At 32.1% G+C, this 20,905-nt stretch overlaps 8 protein-coding genes across 8 annotated transcripts; 6 read left to right on the forward strand and 2 right to left on the reverse strand.

Annotated features, from left to right (window-relative positions):
• Window positions 1-343: 343 nt before the first annotated feature.
• Window positions 344-6,118, forward strand: ELE39_002253 (large containing a signal peptide; the record flags this gene model as incomplete). Its single annotated transcript, XM_067345103.1, has 1 exon — window positions 344-6,118. The coding sequence occupies one exon, from the start codon at window positions 344-346 to the stop codon at window positions 6,116-6,118; it is 5,775 nt and encodes a 1,924-aa protein (XP_067200639.1).
• A 641-nt stretch (window positions 6,119-6,759) lies between these two features.
• ELE39_002254 (uncharacterized protein) lies at window positions 6,760-8,674 on the forward strand (the record flags this gene model as incomplete). The annotated part of the gene is made up of 2 exons (XM_067345104.1): window positions 6,760-6,813; window positions 7,040-8,674. 2 exons carry the CDS (start codon window positions 6,760-6,762, stop codon window positions 8,672-8,674), a joined length of 1,689 nt encoding a protein of 562 aa, XP_067200640.1.
• Window positions 8,675-9,353: 679 nt separating this feature from the next.
• Window positions 9,354-10,892, forward strand: ELE39_002256 (uncharacterized protein; the record flags this gene model as incomplete). Its single annotated transcript, XM_067345106.1, has 1 exon — window positions 9,354-10,892. The coding sequence occupies one exon, from the start codon at window positions 9,354-9,356 to the stop codon at window positions 10,890-10,892; it is 1,539 nt and encodes a 512-aa protein (XP_067200642.1).
• A 1,231-nt stretch (window positions 10,893-12,123) lies between these two features.
• On the forward strand, window positions 12,124-14,664 carry ELE39_002257 (uncharacterized protein; the record flags this gene model as incomplete). Its single annotated transcript, XM_067345107.1, has 1 exon — window positions 12,124-14,664. One exon carries the CDS (start codon window positions 12,124-12,126, stop codon window positions 14,662-14,664), a length of 2,541 nt encoding a protein of 846 aa, XP_067200643.1.
• A 730-nt stretch (window positions 14,665-15,394) lies between these two features.
• ELE39_002258 (uncharacterized protein) lies at window positions 15,395-16,264 on the reverse strand (the record flags this gene model as incomplete). Its single annotated transcript, XM_067345108.1, has 1 exon — window positions 15,395-16,264. The coding sequence occupies one exon, from the start codon at window positions 16,262-16,264 to the stop codon at window positions 15,395-15,397; it is 870 nt and encodes a 289-aa protein (XP_067200644.1).
• Window positions 16,265-17,287: 1,023 nt separating this feature from the next.
• On the forward strand, window positions 17,288-18,079 carry ELE39_002259 (ADP-ribosylation factor; the record flags this gene model as incomplete). The annotated part of the gene is made up of 1 exon (XM_067345109.1): window positions 17,288-18,079. The coding sequence occupies one exon, from the start codon at window positions 17,288-17,290 to the stop codon at window positions 18,077-18,079; it is 792 nt and encodes a 263-aa protein (XP_067200645.1).
• A 334-nt stretch (window positions 18,080-18,413) lies between these two features.
• Window positions 18,414-18,800, forward strand: ELE39_002260 (ribosomal RPS10; the record flags this gene model as incomplete). Its single annotated transcript, XM_067345110.1, has 1 exon — window positions 18,414-18,800. The coding sequence occupies one exon, from the start codon at window positions 18,414-18,416 to the stop codon at window positions 18,798-18,800; it is 387 nt and encodes a 128-aa protein (XP_067200646.1).
• Window positions 18,801-19,267: 467 nt separating this feature from the next.
• Window positions 19,268-20,884, reverse strand: ELE39_002261 (katanin p60 fidgetin family with AAA ATpase; the record flags this gene model as incomplete). Its single annotated transcript, XM_067345111.1, has 1 exon — window positions 19,268-20,884. The coding sequence occupies one exon, from the start codon at window positions 20,882-20,884 to the stop codon at window positions 19,268-19,270; it is 1,617 nt and encodes a 538-aa protein (XP_067200647.1).
• Window positions 20,885-20,905: the final 21 nt, after the last annotated feature.

Here is a 20,905-nt window from a genome sequence, read left to right on the forward strand (position 1 = left end):
AACTTTACCTAGAGTTGAGTCTATGCCACTCTATGGTACATCTTTATCTTTTGAGTTTTCCCGATCATTTTTTCCCTATTCCCTCAACCACCATTTTTTTCAAAAAGTTCATGGTCAATTTTACTAAAATCACCATGGCGCCAAAAGTTACCAGTATCTAAATCATGTTATGGCGCCAATACTGAAAAAAACAAGTATGAATAAGTATTAAGTTTTAAGGTTATGCGAAGGAAAGAAGAAAAAGAAGTTATACAAGGCAAATAGCAAGTGGTAAAAAACGAGGATTCATTTTTTTGAATCCGTGTGGCTTCTTGCTTTTTTACTAAGTTAAGAATATTTCAAAATGAATCGGTTCCGATCTCGCTGTACGGTTTTTTTAAGGGTCATTATTGGCCTGGGCATAATTTTCCAGCTCACATTTTGCCAGCATGCAGCCTTGAACTACAGACCCGAGAAGTTGGAAGGTTCTACAATAATTAAAAAAATGAATAGTAAAGGTATTTGTAATTTTAAGGAACTTGATGAAGCATCGTACTTTTGTGAACCTTTGGAGAACTCCACAAACGCAGCTTATTTGCGGATTGATTGCGAGCTGATCTCCAAAAAAGATAGCCAGTTTCTTATATTGGGAGATTGCAAAGATTCCACAGATTTGAGTGGCAACTTGGTTTCTCTTAATAGCTGTAGCAAGTTTGTTTGCGACATTAAAACTGGTCCTTTAAGTCTTTTGATCGTTAGGGTTTCAGGGAGGGCTGAACATTCACGCGCTATTGAGCATTTTAAAAGGGATTTCAGATTTAGGGAATCTACCAGAAGCATGAAGCTGTCCCCCACTCCAGTTCACTTTTTATACAAAAAATATCAGCTTTTTGCTGATTCGTTTAACAAGTCCACTCCATGGATCTCCCCGTTCTACGGAAAGTACGTTGTCTACTACATTGGGTCTGATGACCATATTCCGACCTTGGACTGGTCTCTCCAGAGATTTGAAGATACTATTTTTATGAAATTCCTGAATTTAAAAGATAAAAACGAAATTGAAATTAATGAAGACGGTATAGTTTCAATATTTGCGACTGTTTACGGCATCTCATGGCTCTTATCAACTATTATGGAGATTTACTGGACCAGAGGGATTGATCGTCAATTCCAATCTCAAGTCAAGCCTTACGATCCAGAAACCTCATCTTTTGATACTGGATTGTCCTACAGGACTTATTGTTCTTTGGATTTCTCTTCTTTCATTTTTAATATGAAGTATTACACTGATTTTACGCTTCATAATTATAACCGATATGATTCAGTTTCTGAAGTTGACGTCCAAGCTGAAAACATTCGAGACATCTTCATATTATCTAGGTTTGACTTGGATTCTTTCTACCTTACATATTCTCCAAATGAGCTCAACGCCAATAGTTTCAACTTATCCAACGATGAGTTCTTCAATAAGCCTTTTCCTTGTATGTCCAAGTATAAAAATGTTCAGAAGCTTAGGAAAACAGCTTTTGATGATTACTCTAACAACAATGTCAGGAAATCCCCCGACTCCGAGTTTACCAAACTCAGAAAAATAGTTAACGAGGATATTCTTGTCCTTGTTAACATAATTTATGAGTTCATTTCAAACTTTGTTATTGTTTTTTACAAAAAGAATCTAGTTTTAATTGAGTCTAGTGAGAGAATTATGAAATATTATAAGATCCATCAAAAACTTTTTTCCAAGATCTCAGAACTCAAGTCCGAGGTCGATAAAGTATGTGGTAGAAAAGCTTTCAAAATTTACACTAAGAACCTTGAAGGGAAGAAGATGAGCAGCAGTAGTAGCAGTAACACTGGTAGTAGTAGCAATGACAAGAGTGGAGGTGGCAAAAGTTCAAGAAAATCCACCGAGAGTAAGAATAGTCGATTGGAGGATGAGCCGGTTTGCTCCTTGAGATATAGCATGGAGGTTGTTAGAAGACTGGAGTCAATCTTCTTTTCGGCTTTTGAGGACTACAGATACAACGAGCAACTCAGGAAAATTCAACTAAACTCTCCAGAGTATCTTTTAAAGTCTACATACTGTTTTTCAAGAGCTTTATTTGAGAATAATTACAAGGACGTCCCTAATGAGACAATAATCAAGACAGTTTTGACCAATTCAATCATTTACAAGCTTCAAACGAGTACCAGCGAGTCCATTAAGTCTGAGTGTCTTGAGGAACTGAGAGACGGCGATCTTTCTTGGTTGGTGGATCTCGAGTCTAATTCCCAAGTCTGTGAAAGCTACTCTACTTGCATGTTTGGCAAAGATTCCATGAATAAAAGCGTGGAGATTTTCAACAAGCTTAGTGAAATTGACCAAGAAGGGGGCTTTCACGAGAAGTCTGCTCTAATTAAAGAAATGTGTATATACTCTGATAAGATTTTGGGCCTGAATTTGGCCACAAACAAAGGCGGAAAGTCAAACGGCTCTGACTCGAATTTGACTAATTGCCAAGGATTCCGTCTTTTGCAGCTTTCACTAAGAACTTGCCAGCTGCAACAGGAAGCTGCTCTTTTTAAATTTAGAAATACTCTTGTGGACAAGTTTGGGAACTCTTACTTAATTTCAGATACTTCCACTGTTAGCTATTTGTTAATTAATGACTTTTGCATGGATCCTGAGATAACTTCATTAATTCAGTGCAATTTTGACTGGCAAGCCTTCCATAACTTGGAGGACTTGAGAAAGTCATCTGGAAAGGGAGAAAAGTTTAGAAGAACCACTAACTCCATCATACTGCAGGATGGATACACAATTTACACTCCTCTGTACTTTAGAGATACTACAGACCGTGATTTTATTACCCTTTCAAATGGAGTCTTGTTTGCTCGTATTGCAAGTTATGAGAGTAGTCCCAGTCTGAGACTTACCTACTTTAATGGACTTCCATATCCGTATCATATGAACAATGATAATCTGAAAAGGAAGATTTGTGAAAAGTTTCCAAGCAAGTTTACTTACAATCCTGAAGTTTCGAATCCTCAGAGAATATTGGTATTAAAGCTTAGCTATGACTCCACCCCCATTTCTCTTATTGTAGATGAGGAATACTTCGACAACAAGACCTTGATTAGGAACTCTCTGATTTACAAGGACAAGTTTTCTGTTGTGGATGCACCAGGACTTTCAATACCGTTAACTCCTTCCATAATTCAGATAGAAAGCACTTTGAGGTCCAAGTCGCCCTGTAACTCAATACTTTTCCCTTACTTGATGATTCAAGAGTTTGTGAATCCTATAGGGTTTGAGCGTAGTGATAGCAGTGGTGTAAATAAGAGCAGTAATAAGAACAGTAAGAACTTTTCTCCTACGAATACTATGGACGATATCTCCTATCCAACAAACCTATTGGGAGTGTTGAATAATATCCTTAATGTAGAGCCTTTGGCTTTGAACTTTATTGTAACTGGACGTGGTCGTAGGTTTCTTAAGATGTTTCTAAAATCTAATTATTACCTTGGGTACCACTTCTTAACGACTTTGGTAACCTTTTGGACGGGTGGTTCTAGGTTCCGACAGCACTGTGACATGCATCCAGGAAACATCCTTACAAGATTTCCCTCGAGTTGGAAGAGTTACAAGTGGGAAAAGTACCTAACAAACGTCTTGAATCACGTGGATCAGAGATACTTTTCAGTTATAGACGTAGATTATTCTTATGAGAGTGAGATGAAGATTACGAACCTGGAGGAGGACATTAAGAGACTTCCCGACAAGAATCCTTGTAGTCATCCCTCAGTTATAGAGAACAATCATCAGGTATCTAGGAATGATTATGAGAGAATTATGGAGTTTTTCTGCGACTCCCACATGTCTTTCCAGGATCTTTCAATGGTTATTTTGGAATCGTATCCTACCGAGACACTATTTTATGACCTTTCCTCCAAGTACCATGACATTATGACTATTCACAACTATACTATGGATTATTGTGAGGAGGCTAAGAGCATGATTGAGGGTCTGAAAGAGAGGGGAGAGGACGATCTTGCTACAGGGTTTAAGATGATTCAGGATCTTAGGAGGACTATTTGGAATTCTATTCTTGGACTTGAGAGGCTTGAGAGACTCGAGATGATTCAGAATCAAGGTGAGGAGCCGGTTGGTAAGAGCAACTTGTTTGGTAGGTTTTTATTTTCAGGTTCAGGATCAAATTTGGAGTCCTTGGAATGGTCGTCGGAATCACTAGAGTCAAATAATAAGAATGAGTTGGGAACAAAGAATTTAAGGAGGACAGATAGTTTGGTTGAGAGCAAAAGTTCTTACTCCTCCATCGGTGACGACTCAAAGCAGTCAGTTTCGATAGAAGGAGGTCATTCTTTACCGTTTTTACCAAATAGAATAGTGCCAGGAATGCTTTCATCTATTCCAGAGCAAAGCTTGAGCTTTTATTGCGCTGCAGTGTCAACCAGAAAGCTTCTAGATGTACCATCACTCAAGTTTACTGACTTGCTAAACTTTTTGCTACAAAGGTCTTCACTTGAGGGATATATTAGACAGATTCACCTTGGATCAAGTTTTGAAGAATTTGAGCTAACAAGAGGCAAACTGGAGTCTGTTGAACAATTAAAGTTGGAATGCATGCAGGATCCTGAAAACAAGAATATTGTTGTGAAGATGGCGCCTATAATATATTCAAATGCAGATATTATTTGCCCAAAAGACTTATGCAGTTCTGTTAAACATTATGACATTTTTGAATCAATGATATCGGTTTATAGGTTCCATTTAAGTCACTTAGTTTCAGCAGCTTATCATTTAGGAGATTCTTATAGCGATTTGAAAGACCAAATGTTAAGTATTAAGGCCTGGATGGTAGAGAGGAAGGATGATGGTGATCCCAGTTCAAGTAGATCAGAGAAGAAGATGTTAAAATTAAGACTGGACCAGATAAATTCCATCATAGAGCTTTACCACTTTTGCATCAGAGATAGGTTTTACAGCTCTTTATCTTATGGTCAGTTAAAGTGTAAAACAATTCCTGAGTTTGACAAATATGGAAAAGATTCGAATGGACTTTTAATTTTGGAATTTTCTTCTGTATCTGATAATTCTTCCAGTTTCATTGTATTTCCTTGGATGTACAATAGTAACTTTTCTATTTTTGAGTCAGAATTTTCATTTAAAGAGGTGAATGGTATTTCGGTAATTGGTATTGTAAAGCCTTTCGGACGAAAGGTGGAAGGAGAGAATGATGATGATGATGATTTAGAGGAAAGGAAAGTGTTTATACACAAAGGAGGTAAATGCATTTACGACTATAACTCTAGAATAGATGAATATAAGGCTCCTCCGAGCGTTATCAACAAGGTTTCAGATTCACAAGAGCATTTATACAGAAATAGCTTTATTGGATACGAAAAGATGGAGATGAATAATTTATCAGTGTTTACATTGGAGGATGGTAAAAGAATAAGCTTTTATTCTTGGGTTAAAGGAGTATTAAATGGTAATTCAGGTATCGGTAGAGGGAAAAAAGATAGTGATTTGAATGGAAGTAGTTTTTCTTCAATTAAAAGAAATCATCAAAACGAGTTAATAATTTTAGTTGGTTTCATAGTTAGAACCTTTAAATCAATTTGGATTCCAAATCCAGAATGTAAGCATTACAGTAGATTTAAGACAGTTTGCTTCCCAATGTTTTGTGGGATATCCAGCAAGAATATAATTTTAAAAGTGGGAGAAAACAGAAGAATTAAAGGCGTTAAGTTTTTATTCGGACAAGATATTAAAATACTTAATGCATATAATGAAATAACAGGTTTTAACAGTGAAGGGCCTGGAATCCAGTTGGATGAAAGCGATTCCTCTTCAGAAATTGAAGACTTGGCTAATATAAGTCATATTTTGCCAAATAATTGCAGTGACAATTATGATGAAGTTAATGATATGATTACTTTGGCATCGACTTTAGAGTACTTAACAACAGTAATTGCTACGGATGGCATCTTGGAGCCTTCAAAGCTATTTTCTTCAAACGTTGGTGATGTATATTACAGGTACTTTAAAATGACATTGGAGGAGATAATTGGCCAGGTGAATAGATTCTGCGAGATATTGCAAGCTTATTCTGGGTCAAAGAACCGTGTATGCTAGTTTTGAATATGATTGTGATAGTTCTTTCTTAATAGAGACAGCAGTTAGCTACTTAATTTTACTTTGACAACTTCAAGTAAGATAGGGAGTGGGTTGTGATTGATTGTTTTTTTTTTTAAATATATTTTTAACTTTAGTAAAATTTTTGAGGGAGCGGGGGAATTGAAAGAAAATGAATTTTGCATGTTTTAACTGCATGCAATTAATATGGATTCGCTTATTTTTTAGGGTTTTAGGACTCTGAAACTTTGGATTTTTTAAAGTTTGAATTTCTGTTGATACTATTTTCTAATATAAAAAGAGGAGGAGCGGGAGGGGGAGGAGGAAGAGGAGGGGGAGGAGGAAGAGGAGGGGGAGGAGGAAGAGGAAGGAGAGGAAAAAGAGAAGAGTGAAAGGAAGGAAAGCAAAAAAACAAAAATAAGAATAAAAAGAAAAAACTAAACCTCGATTATATATATTTCAGCTTTCAAATTTTTAGGTTGACAAAATCTATCCTATTTTTTTTATTACAAATAAAATTTATGTTATTTTCAATCTTGTAAAAATAGACAGTTTGGCGCCAAAGTTTCTTTCTATAATATAATTCAAAATTAGTAATAAAAAAGAGAAAAAAGCTAATACTTTTTTAATAAGAAAAAACAATGAGGCTAAAAAAAGGTTTAATATTAACTTTTGCAATCAGTATAGTTGTTCTGGTAAGTTAAGATAGAATTGTATGAAGTCACTTTTTTTTTTTTTTACAATACATTCATCAATGCATGCAATTTAATTGCATGAAATTTCAAGCAAAGTATTCACAAATACCGGTATTGCATTAAATATATATTGATGTTAAATTTACATGCACTGAAGAATGGGTTGTAAAAAAAACAAAAGTAATAAATAAAATAATTCTTTTAATTTATTTCTTTCTTTAAATAGGGAATAACCTTCAAATTAATTGATTCGACAGATTTTGAAAATAAGTTAAAAAGAGAGAGTATTAGAACTGAAGAACCAAGTAATTTAAAAAGTTTTTTAATAAGAGAAAATGATGAAATTAAGATTAAGAATGATACTGAAGAGTTGGAACTAGAGTTAGAAGCTTTTAAAGTAGCATCAGAACTGAGTACATCATTTATCAGAAAAGTTCCTCAGCAATTTAAAGAGGTTTACAGAAAATCAGATGGAACAGCAGAGAGTATGTATAAGAATTGTATTTATGGATTCTTAATATTAACCAAGAATGGAAAAGTTTCTCCAATTCTATATGTGAGAACATTGGTTTATAAGCTCGGAAATAATTACTATTTTGATTTAGGAGAAATTGAGGATGAGAAAAAAAGAGAAAATGCTCAACTGATTAAACTACATGTTGGTGAAGCAATACATTTATTTTGTATGAAAGCATCAACTCTATTTTATTCCAGAGATGAAACAAGACCTTTAGATCGAAAGATTAAAAGAGAATTGGTTAGATTAGAGCAGCAAGAACCAAAGCTAGAACTAGAACCAGAACCAGTACAAGAGCAGCATGAGGAGAAATTGAATGGAAATATTAAAGAAAGACCAGAAATTATGGAAATAATGTTATATTTGACAGAATTGCTAGACAGTGAGATTTCAAGTGTTGAGATGGACAAAGCTATAATGAATAGAAAAAGAAAAGAAATAAAAAGTATTTGGGAGATTGGAGCAGAGAGAAAATTAGATAGAGAAAAAATCAAAGAATATAAAAATATGGTTAGATTGATTCGAGTTCCCCTTCCAGAATCGCGACTTAGAGATAGATATGGTAAAATACATCATCCTGATTCTGAAAATAAATTACGAGTCCCCACAAGAGTCCAGAAAGAAAGTGACAAAATTAAATCAAAATTAAATCAAATTAAAAGAGATGAGAAAATTCTTATGGGAGGGAGTGAGAGATTTGTTGATTTTGAGAGAAAAAAGTTTTTGGAAGCTGCTTTAAAAAGAAATCAAAAACTTAGTTTTGAGAAAAATAAACAAATAATTTCTGATATGAGGAATGAGGATAATCAGAATCAAGAGGCCAGATTAAAATGCGAATGTGATCAAGAAGATGATTGTGAATGCAGAATTGTTGATCTTTATGGTGAAGTTTTAGGAAAGCCTGTATCAATAAAACTCGAAGAGGATCTTTTTAATGATCACCAAATTTTTAGAAACAAAGATAAGAACAGAAAAGTCGAAGTCAATTACTTTAAAGGATTAATTTATGGAAGAGGAGAAAAAGGAATTAAATCTAAAGGCGAATACAATTGCCAAGATAAATCTAATGGAATCAGTTTAAGAAGAAAGTTAAATGTTCCAAACAGTTACGTTGAGATTCCTCTTACTGGTCTATCAAAACTACAGTTATTAACTCTTGAACAACTTTCTGGAATTGATATTAATGCAAGAAGTTCAACACAATTCTTACCTAGAATTAAGGAAATTAATCATGAAAAAAACACGAAAGTATCAGAATCTGTTCCAATTAATGAAGATGATAAGGGCTCTGCTATGAAGAAACCCAAAGGTATTCTACATAATAGAAACAGAAATCATGTTTAACTAACTTAAGTTAAAGAACAAAATCTAATCAATTTTGACTTGATAAATAACAATGTTTATAAACAAGCTAGCAGAAAATCAGTATAATAAATGCCAAATCTTTCAATTAGTTCTAATAATAATATTAATTTATATTTCAGAACTAGAATTGATTTCAAGTGATTTTTTTTTTCCTCAAAATCTCCGTATATAATTGAAACTAATAGTTCCATGAACTCAAACTAATTAAATTTATAAACTATAATTGTAAAAAACATAAAGCAAAAATGATTATTCATTCACGATTTTAATATAGTATCGAATATTAATTGTTTTCTTTCATTTAATCATAGATAATTATACATAGTTGAATTAACAAGTAAAATCATTAAGAAATAAGTTATCCTCCTCTTTTTCTTATTTAATTAAAGCCCATTTAATATTCTTGGAATTTACCAAATTTCTTATTAAAAATATTATATTAATATCATTACGTGTCTATTATTATTTATTATCTCAAAAACTGCATGTAATTTATTTTCAATTTTGCTTGTGCAGTTGGCGGGAAAATACAAATGTCTAAAAATGAAAATTAGGTATTTGAGAGAAGAGAAAAAAAAATAATATTAGTTGATGAAAAATCGAATACTCAATGAGCATTTTTGGTAATTCATCTAATTTAAAAAGATAATTAAAAACAATGCTATTGAATACACCTTTTAAGAAGAGTGTGTTGATTTTCCTTTTGGTAAGCGTCTTCTATGGATTCCAAATAAAATTACTGGAGTGTGCATCTAAAAGTTCCGATGGTTTGGAACAAAATCATTCGCGTAGCACAGCAAATACAGTTTATGGTAGGCATGCAACGAGTATTTATGAAAACTTGGTACCAAAACACCCTCAAACTTCAACATCTTTACTTTATGGAAGAATGAAAGTAAGTAATTGGCTTTATGTAAAAAGGCGAAATAAGGAGGTGGGAGCATTAAGATATGGTTTGAATAATGATGATATGCATGTAACAATTCAGATGTATGTTAACAATTTAAAGACTCACATTCCAGTTCAAAAAACTTATTTACATGAACGAAGAGGCAAGGCAAGAAAGTTTAAAAGAAAATATATTTATTGGGTTTGGAGGCGTTGGAGATATTTACTTTCAGCAAAAGAAAGAATGCCAATATTAGTTGAAGATAGAGACTTGAAGCAAATGCCAGTAAATCCATTAGAAAGAGTTTATAGTTATGCAGTAAATATTATAGAAATTCCAAGCGCGTTTTATTTAGAACAGGTACATTGTATGTATGCTGGCATTAAGCCATTTATTAATGGTATCTTGGCAAGTTATTCCTTACAAGATCTAGTTGGTGCTTCTCTTTATTCAGTAGGGCCTGATGGATTATTTAAAGATTATTTATGCATACAGGCAATAAATTTATGGAGCGATGACCAAATCGTACCAAATGCTAATGCAATTTGTGAAAGAGCGAAGAAATGTTTAGACAATGGCGAAGTAAATGAAAGGAAGACAAGGCAACTATTTAACGAATATGTGAATAAGATTTCTGAGATTTATTCAAATAAGAGATTTATTGGTGCAGATTCCGGACATGTTTTTGCATCAAAAGCTTTTTTAAGCATGATACAAATATTTCATGATTTAGAAGCACACAAACGTCCTGACTATATTGAGAAGCTTTTTGTGCTTGTTAGATCAATAAGATTTATGATTTATGCAAACGAATTATTGCTTAGATCAGGAGTTAAAAAAAAAGCAGTTTTCAAGGCTGAAAGGGTTTCAGATGTTATGCAATATTCAGTATTCAGAGTTGATCCAGTTTCTATGATAAGATACTGTGTTGCTCACTTTATAACTACAAGGTTTAAGTTTAGAAAGAATATGGGAATTGCTATTATTGAGGAAGCTTGTGCTCACAGTTTAAGTTTTGGATTTATTGATGATACAGGCCAGCTGCCTCGTGGTGTAACAAAATCTCAAGCTAGAGAAATTATTTACCAGCATTTTTCAACTTTAGAAGAGGAAGAAGAACATTCTGATAACTTTGTTCTGATCCATTCCCATGATCAAAACATTTCTATTGATGAAAAAGGTAATATTAGTGGAAATAAAAAGAAGAAGGCAGAATTGGAAGATATTCAAGAAGCTGATGAAGAAAACAATGAAGAGATTGAAGACGAAGAAGGCTGGAACACCTTCGTTAATCAATATATTGAGTAGTTTAAATTGAACTTCTGATTTTGAGAGTATTATTAGAAATGTATAATATTTTTTTTATCAATTTTCTATTTCTAATAACTCTACAAATTTCTAAGTAATTCTAGTATATAAAAAATACATATATACATAAATACTTCAGGTAAGAGTTTTAATATTAAAACTGCAATTATTTATTTTCAAATAGTTTCTTTTCAATATAAAGAAGAAAAAATATCTATGCATGTGGACACCGGTATTGAGATTGACATATTAGTAATTTTTTTCCACATAAAATTACTATATACCGTGAATTACATGCAATTGCCATTTTTAATAATCAAAAAGCATAATATTTTTTTTACCTCGTGTTAAATATAATTAATAGAATATCACAATTAGTTCGGAAGAAATCAAATAAAAAAGAGACAATGCTAGACTTAAGCAAAAATATAATAATAAAAGTACTGTTAGTTTTACTTAAAGTTTCAATTCAAAGAGAAATAAGATACAGTGGCAAGTTTTTGGTTTCTGCAGACTAATGGGTGTAGGATTAAATCGCAAAAGTTGTATTGGCATATTCAATTAAATTAGTACCAAATGGTTTAAGGTGGATTTTGCTACTAAATCAAAACATATTTTCCGTAAATTTACTTGGATGTTAAATTAACTAGAATTTGTACTTAATAATAATAATAGCAACATGTTACTATTATTGGTTAATAATATTCATTGAGTAATAAGGCAACTATATTTACAATATAAATGGATAATAAAATGTAAGTTAATATAAATATAAATATAAATAAATAAACAAAAATTATTACAAGAAAAAAATTATATTAAATGAATATATATTTATATTGTGTATTATTTATTTATATTTAAAGTACATGCATTAGGCGCCTTGGGCAGAGTATTTAAATTGTCAAACTTAAGCGTTTTATAGTAAAATCAAGACAAAGAGTCAAAATAAATTGGGAACTTTTTGAAAGTAAATCTTGAATATTTTCGGAATAATCAAGTTCAGACTGAAATCATATTGCTGTCTTTGTGTATTAAATGCTAATTATTTTTCAATGATGCCTTAATTACACATTGGATATTTTTAAAGTTAAGCCATTAATTAACTAACTGAAAAGAAAAAGTAGATAATCATTCAAGATATTAAGAAAAGAAAGAGTGAGCAAAAAAATTTTTTTCTCATAGAAAAAGCTATTTATTAATTGTTGCTTTGAAGTTGTAAGTTGTTTAAATGCTCAATTTTACCGAGACTGTCTTTGGGTCTTTGTTAAAAAAATGCAAGTTGCTTACCTTGTTTATGTTGTTAATTAATTTGATCAAGTTGAATTATGTGTCATCTAATATAAGTAAATTGGCAATTACGGAAGGTCTTATATTCTCTTCAAAATCATTAAATCTAATAGAATGTACAAACAATGTAGTTTCTGATATTATAAGGGAAGTAACGAAGACAAATGACACGAATTATCACAAAGTTGAGACATGTCTTGAAGGCCAGCATTTTCAGAGAAGTATGATGGGCCTCGCTCTAAGTTTTGGTTCAGGAGATGATCTTCAATATAACAAATTCAAGTGCCCAAGGTTGATTGCATCCTTCTTAAGAGATAGAATTCTTGGATATTCATGCCCTTATTTATCAAATATTAGTGAGCTTTTTAACTTTGTAGAAAATAAAGAGCTCAAAACTGAAGATTCGATAGGGAAAAGGAATATTCGTACCCATCCAAATAACGCAAAGAATAGTAAATTACCTACAATATTAACGAGTTTATATACAAGATTAGTACATGGTTGTGATAAGATTGAAGATTGCCTCTTGAATAATGATGAAAAGTACCAGAAAAAGTATTTCATACAAGACAATTCAGATTTAGATGATTCAATACTTGGATTTAATCCACATAATATTAATCTTGAGATAAGACAAAATATTATTAATTCAATGGTTTCACTATTTCCAAAAAAGGTTGGAAGAAGGGATATTTTAACTTATTCCAATAACTTATTAAGAAGAGCAACTTTGGAATTTGAGACTAATTTTGAAAAAGAAAGTCCTATTGATCCTTTTTGGCTTATACAAGCATATAGAATGCTTTTATTATATTCAGTAATGCTTAATAATGCTGGAATTTTTGTCAATCTAAGCTCATATTATTTCCAGAAGGTATTTAATTATTTATTGGATACTCGATATCTACAAAATATTGATTCTTTACAATTACAAACGAAGTATTTAAATCTTGACAAGTCATCAAGAAAACAGTTATTATTCTTAAGAGCTTCATATACTATTTTGGAGTCTTGCTTCAATTTTTGGAAAGATCTTCATGAATATTATGTTTCATCAATGTTCACTAGTAATTATAATATTAATGATATTGGAGTAGTGATGGATTTTTCACAAGTTTGTCAAAAAGGCTTTCAATTACCTTTAAGACAATCATTGATATTTTTTTACTATGCTGGAATTAAAGAAGTTATCAAGTATTTTGATATTACTGAGAAGACTAGCAATATTCACCATGATAGCAGTGAGTTTACTGAATCTACTGAAGCCACCAATTCCATTGCTAGTCATAATAATAGTGAATGGTATGATAATTATTGCACAGACTTTACAATTAACACTCCTTGGTTTGTTGAAAGTACTAACTTATTCTATCCAGTAACAAATAATGAGGAGCTGGATTTAATATATAATAAAGAGGTTTCAGCTTTGATTAAGCAAAGTGATTCAAATCTAAATCCGAAAGCTACTGTTTTGAACTTGGATCATCATATTTTATCAGGCTATTTTATCGGAGGTAATGGATCAATGATGTATAAAAGTTGTACTTATTATTTAAAAAGAAAATTGAGGAAAGGATCTGAACAGTTATTATTGGCTCATGTTACGAAGATGAGTAAGAATAATGGATTCCATGAAGTTAGTCCAAATGAAAAGATAAGATACTTTTGCTGGTATACAGCTAAGATTGCTTATCCAAATGATCCAACTTTTGAAACTGATCATAAATATGAAACAAACCAATTTTCTCAAGGGAATTTCAAAGTTTCTCAGTCTATTGAAACTGGTGGTAGGGGAGCTATTCAAAGCAATGCTTCAAGACCTACTTCGATTTCTTCTTCCCCAAAAAGACTTGAATATCAGGATATTGAAACTCTTGAGCAAAATTCTGATAAAATTTCTTCAGCATTTGCATCTATTACTTCTTCCACCTCTCAAACATCTTCCTCAAGCAGTCCAACAAAGTCTAGAAAGCATTCATCATTTTTGGACGATAGACGAAGAGAAATTCTAAGGAGATTATACCCTCAAAGCTCTGATTTAGATATGAAGTCTTTAGTTTACTCAATTTCTGATAAGTCTGATGACCTAAGGGGGATACCTATTATTAAAAAGCATTCAAATTCTCCATCTCAAATAGTAGACACTTCATCTTCATTATCAAACACTAGAGGAAAACAAGAACAAGCTAGTTTTAAGAATAAAGATAAGGATGACAACAAGTCAAACAAGGGTTTGATGCCAAAATTACTTGAGGAAATTAGATCAGGAGTAAGGCTAAAACCTACTGGTTCTTCAGCTTCTAGTGAAATTATGGAAAGTATTAAGAAAGAAATTACAAGTTCTGCTAAAACTGTAAATCTTGGAGTTTCTTCTTCTCAAATCAAAAATGATTTAGATTCAACAGAATTTGCACCTCCTCTTGTTGAAACAAATTTGTTGGATGAAATGAGTAATAGCTACAGATTTTTATTTGAACAGTAAATTCTATGCTAGAAATTGAAGGCTTTGGCGCATATTATGTTGAAAATGTTTCAAGTGAAATTCTAGTAATCTTTTTTTTTGGTTCATTTCCGAATAAACTTTAAAAATCTAAATTTTGTACAAATTAAATGGTTGAAAAAGTCCTCACTTTTATTTTAATGAGAAAATATTTTGAATAAAAATTGTAGTCTTCAGTTTTTGTATAATATTATTGAATGTTAATAAAAACCTTAGTTATATACCGTTATGACGAGTGCATGCACATATTGACACGTAATTATTAATAATTTCTTACAAAAAAATTGTGAAACAATGAAATTTATTTTTATTTGAAATGAGTTATATTTGATGTTTACGGTTGTAGGAAAATTGGAGGAAAATAGGTGGGGAGGTGAATTCGCGAGAATTGACTCTAAATCTTTGATAATAGAGAAAGAATTGACATTTCTGTTATTTATCAATTAATCATATAAATCTAATGAGTTATTCTGATAGATCTTCTTTTTTTGTAAAAGTCGGTATGCAAATTTTGAATTCTTAAGATAAAAAAGTTTAGTTTAAGATTCAAAGAAATATAAGGGGATTAGGCTTGAAGGATTTTCATAACTGGATAGCCAATATATAGATTTAGAGATTTATTTTTTGATGATTTCGAAAAGGAAAAATAAATACTAATGCAGAAAAAATACGAATAATTTGTAATGAATATAATAATTCTCCGGTTAACTAATTAGTTGAGTAACGGAACATCCTGGTGTTTGAAATCCTTGCAAATTGAACATTCATCAGGGCTATGGAATCCAGCTAAATTAATAAGTCTTGAGTGTAGTGAGTCAAAATATTCCCAGGCAGATTTTTTGAGTTGAGTATTCATAGAATTAGTATTGTTTTTACAACTATCAAAGATTCCAGTTATACCATATTTGGTAGATTCTGAGAATTCATGTAATTTGTGGCCACATCCATGAATCTCGAGAGGTTCTTGGTGATTGAAGAATGCTTCATCGTTGTAGTTTTCGATATTCTCTAAATCTTGATTTTCAGATTCTTGCAGAATAGTAATTTCAGCATTTTCAGAATGCCCATTAGTTTCTTGTTGCTCCTCTTTAAAACTCACAGAATCATGTCTAAATTCATTTAAAATAAGCTTGGATTCCTGCTTTTTAGGCTGAGCAGCATTATCATTTTCTTCTTTGATCTCAATAATAGGTTCTTGGGTATTGTTGGAGATTTGTGAGGTGACTTCCTCTTGTGATAAAGTCTTTTCGTTTTTCTCATCTTCCTCAGCAACTTGGTCCTGCTCTTCGTCTATCTTTTCCTCTTCTCTAGATTCATTTTCATTCTCTAACAGATTTTCAACTTCGTCCCTATTTTTCTCATCAATCCTTTCTGGCTGGTCTGCAAATTGCTTTTCATTATCATTTTTTTCTTCAAAAGCGGATAAAGAAGGGCATCTGGAGGAAGCTATAGAGGTAGGTTCAGAAGTTTTCAGTCTCAGGGAAAGCTCTTGAGCCAACTTGATGCTCTCAGATGCAGCAATAAATTCTGCCTCCTTTATAGCCTTTTCTTCAGCTGCTCTAATACTAATTTCTTCTTTCATCTTAGACAAAAAGTGTGCAAAAATACTCAAATTGTAAAAGAGTCAAACTTGACTTGTATATTTATTAATTGAAAGTGCAATTTTCTAAATCTTTCGAAAATGCATGCAAATTTTGCTTTATAGCCAATACTCTACAAAGAGAATATTCTTCTAAATAAAGTTAAGCGTTGCTAAAATAAGATCAGTGAATCTTTTTAGACAACTTTTTTTTTTTAAACTAGAATTGTTTTCATATATTTTTATTCACATTTTTTTAATCTTTAAATAGTTGCCGCCCAAAGCATGCAACACGATACCCGTACTGTCTCGCGGCAAGCCGCTGCAAGTATAATAATTGAGTGGAAAATTAAAAGGGGGAAAAGAAAAGTTTTGGGAATTAAAAAAAACGAGATAAGTTTTATTAAAATACGAATGGTTTTTGTATTTAAAGTTGATTTGTACAAAAGCTTAAGCTTTGTGATATTATGAGATAGAATGAACATTCATATAATTTTGGGAGAGCGAAGATTGAATTATAAAAAACCAAAGATTCTTTCAAGTTAGTGGCACGCTAGAACATTTTTTAATTAATTTTTCAAAGTTATTGTAGTTTTATTTTTAATTATCGTGTTATTTGTAGTTCATTAAAAAAACTTAATATTTCAGTAATAGTAAGATTAATTGAATAATTACATGTAAGTATTTCAGAGATCTATATAAGGAGTGGCGCCAAAATTGATTTTTTATAGAAAGAGTGAAATATTATTTGCATGCAATATTAAGTTAGAGGTTTCAAACCGAATAATGAGATATTTGAATATTCAGCTGAGCATTTAATAGTCGGAGCAAAACAAAAAGTGTGGAGAGGGAGGATTTGAGAGAAGAATTACAATATTAAAATTAAAATCACTATTGCAACAAGTAGTCATCTTGCTAAAAAACTACTCGGGTATTAGTAAATTCTATTTAAAGTCTTACAATAGTTGAATAAAAGAATACCACAATTATCTAATCAGTTAATTAATGAAAAGAAGCAATTAAAGAATGCTGAATCGATTAAAGTCGTCCGGTAAGGCCGGAATGAACGTGATATTGACAGGTATGTCGGGATCTGGAAAAACAACACTGTTGTATTCATCACTGCTCGGTCGATTTAGTGAAGTTCCTAAATTGAATCCAACTGCGAGCTTCAATTTCGAAAGAATTATGTATTTGAAAAAATTGCTACTTGTGTGGGACACCTCCGGACACATTGCATTCATTAACAACCTTTTGCCAGTAATGTTATCAACTATTAAATTCAGAGCAATAGTATACGTTGTAAATCTTTTACAAGGCGATAAACTCATCTTCGATGAGATTAACAATGAAATAAGATCGCTATTATATAATCAACAGCTTTCAGATTGCAGATTCTGCATTTTATTCAACACATTTGGATCAGAGTCCGATTCATGGCCTAAGCAACCCACCGAATTTGCCAACTTACTGGGGCTCTGCTACTTGCCCCCTCAAATTGACAATAGAACCAAGTGGTTCGTTGTAAACACATCCAAAGGATTCACTGATCACGGCTGGAGAATGGCAGTAGAATTCATCCTATTTGGAAGTATTCCTAATATGCCCTACTATACCAATGTCCCGGATTTTGAGCTAGCTCCTATTCACTGTTACCATTCACAGTACGATGGAACAACACCATACGGATATAGTTTTAGACAATTCATTCCAAGTGACTATATTAACAGCCTCTACTATCAAAACATACCTCCACCTGCGACTACTAAACCTAAAACTTCCAAATTTGCAAAATTCTTTAAGAAAAAACAAAGATAGGCGCCGCAGTTCGGCGCCATATGTTGTCTCAATATATAAATTATAATTGCAATTAATTTGTTATATAATAAAAATAATTTAATAGCTAATATTTTAAAAAGTTCATGTATCTAAATAGTTTAATTTTAAATAGGTTAGCATTCTGTCTCAAGGCGGGCATTTGCTTAGCATAACAATAACATTTATATATATTAAAGTATATATATATTTGACTATTTTCATTTTGAACAACAAATTTAAAGTTTAAAGTTTTGAGAGGCAATTTGAACAAGCTTCGAAGGACTAGTTTTTTTTCATTTATTATAAATATAAAAAAAAATAATTAAGATTCAGGATGTCATCTTATGCTATATGTGGTTCAAGAGCATCTTTGGTTTCAAAAAAGAACCAAAGAGCAATATATTCTTATTTGTTCAAGGAAGGTGCTATTGTAGTACACAAGAATCCAAATGATCAGAGACATTCTGAATTGGATATTCCAAATCTCCAGGTCATGTTGACGATGAGATCCTTACTCTCCAAGGAGGTTGTAACTGAGAAATTCACATGGCAACATAACTATTATCTTTTAACAGACGAGGGAGTTGAGTATCTACGTCGTTATTTGGATTTGCCAGCATCAGTCTTCCCAGCAACACATACAAAGAAGACAATGGATCGTCCAGCTAGATCAGAAGGTAACCAAGGTAGAGGCTATGGCAGAAGCAGACAACAACACTAAGTTAACAAATCGGCTCTTAACCTTTTTTTTTTTTTTAATTCACGAGTCTTGCCAAAAGAAATAGTAAAGTATAAGAATTATATTTTATTAACTTAACAAACTTGCTATTTTTTAAATTATTTGTCCATTTTCTTTTCTACTAAGATCTCTAATTTACATTGAGACTACTACAGAAGAGGAGAAAGTTACTTAAGAGCTACTGTTTAGTTTCTAATACTAGATTATTAGAAGGAATCTTTACGCATTAACTATATTGTTTCCTTGTTATTCTCTTCTGATGGGGGTTGATTCGAGAAATTCTACTGGGAACTTTGTATTGCTGATATATTCCGATAGAGAGGGGTATTAATAGGTTTGTGATTATATTTTCAAAGTTTTCTCGCCTTATCTTGCCTTGAAAATTTGGGAGCGGGGAGTAATAAGGTGATGCGAAAAGATGGGAATTGAGATGATTAAGAGACTAGGATTCAAACAACTCCAAATAAATTGGACCACTTAATAATGTGGTTATTTTGGTCATTTTCAGATGAGTAGCTTGGTTTAACAAGTTTTAATGATAAGTTAAAATCTTGTATAGTAATGGGCCTAAATGCTTCTCTATTTGGAACGTTATGAATACCATTATATTTTTCAATAGTTTCATCATAGGAGAATTCTGCTGCCTTAATACACAAATTCTTGATATCACTTCCATTCCAGCCATGAGTTTCTGTTGCAATAGACTTTAATTGATCATAGGTTATTTGACATCCTCCTTGAGTATTTTTTTCTAGAATATACTTAATTTGTTCAAGTCTACATTCCATGTCTGGTAAAGGCACCAAGACTCTCTTACTTAGTCTTCTCAATGCTGCATCATCTAGCATATCAGGTCTATTGGTAGCTCCAATAACAACAACAATTTTAGACAAATCACTTTGTACACCATCAATCATTTGCAGGAACTGGTTTTTAAGTCTGATACTATTGTCATCGTCTTTACTCGTTCTCTTGCTGAATATACTATCAATTTCGTCAATAAATATAATAGAAGGCGATGAATACTCGGAGATCATAAAAAGAGCTTTAATAATATTTTCAGTTTCTCCATAAAACTTGCTCATTATACTTCCAGGAGAAACGTCATAGAATGATGCTTTGCACTCACTTGCAATCCATTTCGCTAGCATAGTCTTTCCAGTACCAGGAGGCCCAAATAAAAGGATTCCTCTTGGGGCAGAGTGCAAGCCAACATGTAGATCGGGTCGTTGAATTGGATTAATGATTTTAACTCTGAGCATTTTTTTGATGGACTCTAACCCAATGACATCTTTTTCTGAGATAAAATTTTTTGGTTCAGTTCTTATACTTAAAACCCACTCGATATGCTCGATCTTCACCTTTCCTCCCAGGGAAGCTAGTATTCTTTCAGCCTCAATATTTTGAGAATGATTACTAGTTAAACCCTTTACATTTTTCCCCACATAACTCAGAAGGTTGACTCCTTTTGAGTTTGAGAAATCTGAATTTTCTTTGTTGATTTGCTTTTCGTACATCTCTGGATTACTTTTTCCCAACTCACTTAAACCTGTTGTAAACATATTTTCTATTTCTCTTTTATTTGGCTTAATAGTTAAATTATTTTTGACACTGTTATTAACTTGGTCCAAATTAATATAGTCAGAATAGTCAGGGTAATTTGGAAGGTAAATCATATCCAATAACTCATTTCTGTAATGATCTCCGCCAAATCTGACCTTGAATATCTCCATACTAGATTCCATAATTTCTTGATTTGATTTCTTACCAACTTTAATTCTTGGTTGGCCATTTTCCATATATTCTGACCATTTCAGTATTGACTTATCGTTCAAGAAGGGGCTGTTTGTGTCTCTAAATATGATATCTGAATCTCTTTCAAGCCTATTAATTGCTCCAAACATTCTTAATATGCTCATATATTCAAATTCATTCCCATTTTTCAACTTGACTAACTCATCTACCAACATCTCCCAACATTTCCGTCTTTTCAAACCTGTTCCTATACTCTTTGATTTGAAAAACTCACTCAAAACCTCGACCTCTTCTTCCTCCATAATTTCCATGCTTTATTGTAATTTTGGTTT

This window comes from Cryptosporidium sp. chipmunk genotype I (genome assembly GCF_004936735.1).
Source record: "Cryptosporidium sp. chipmunk genotype I strain 37763 chromosome Unknown contig_25, whole genome shotgun sequence".
Classification (NCBI taxonomy): Eukaryota; Apicomplexa; class Conoidasida; order Eucoccidiorida; family Cryptosporidiidae; genus Cryptosporidium; species Cryptosporidium sp. chipmunk genotype I.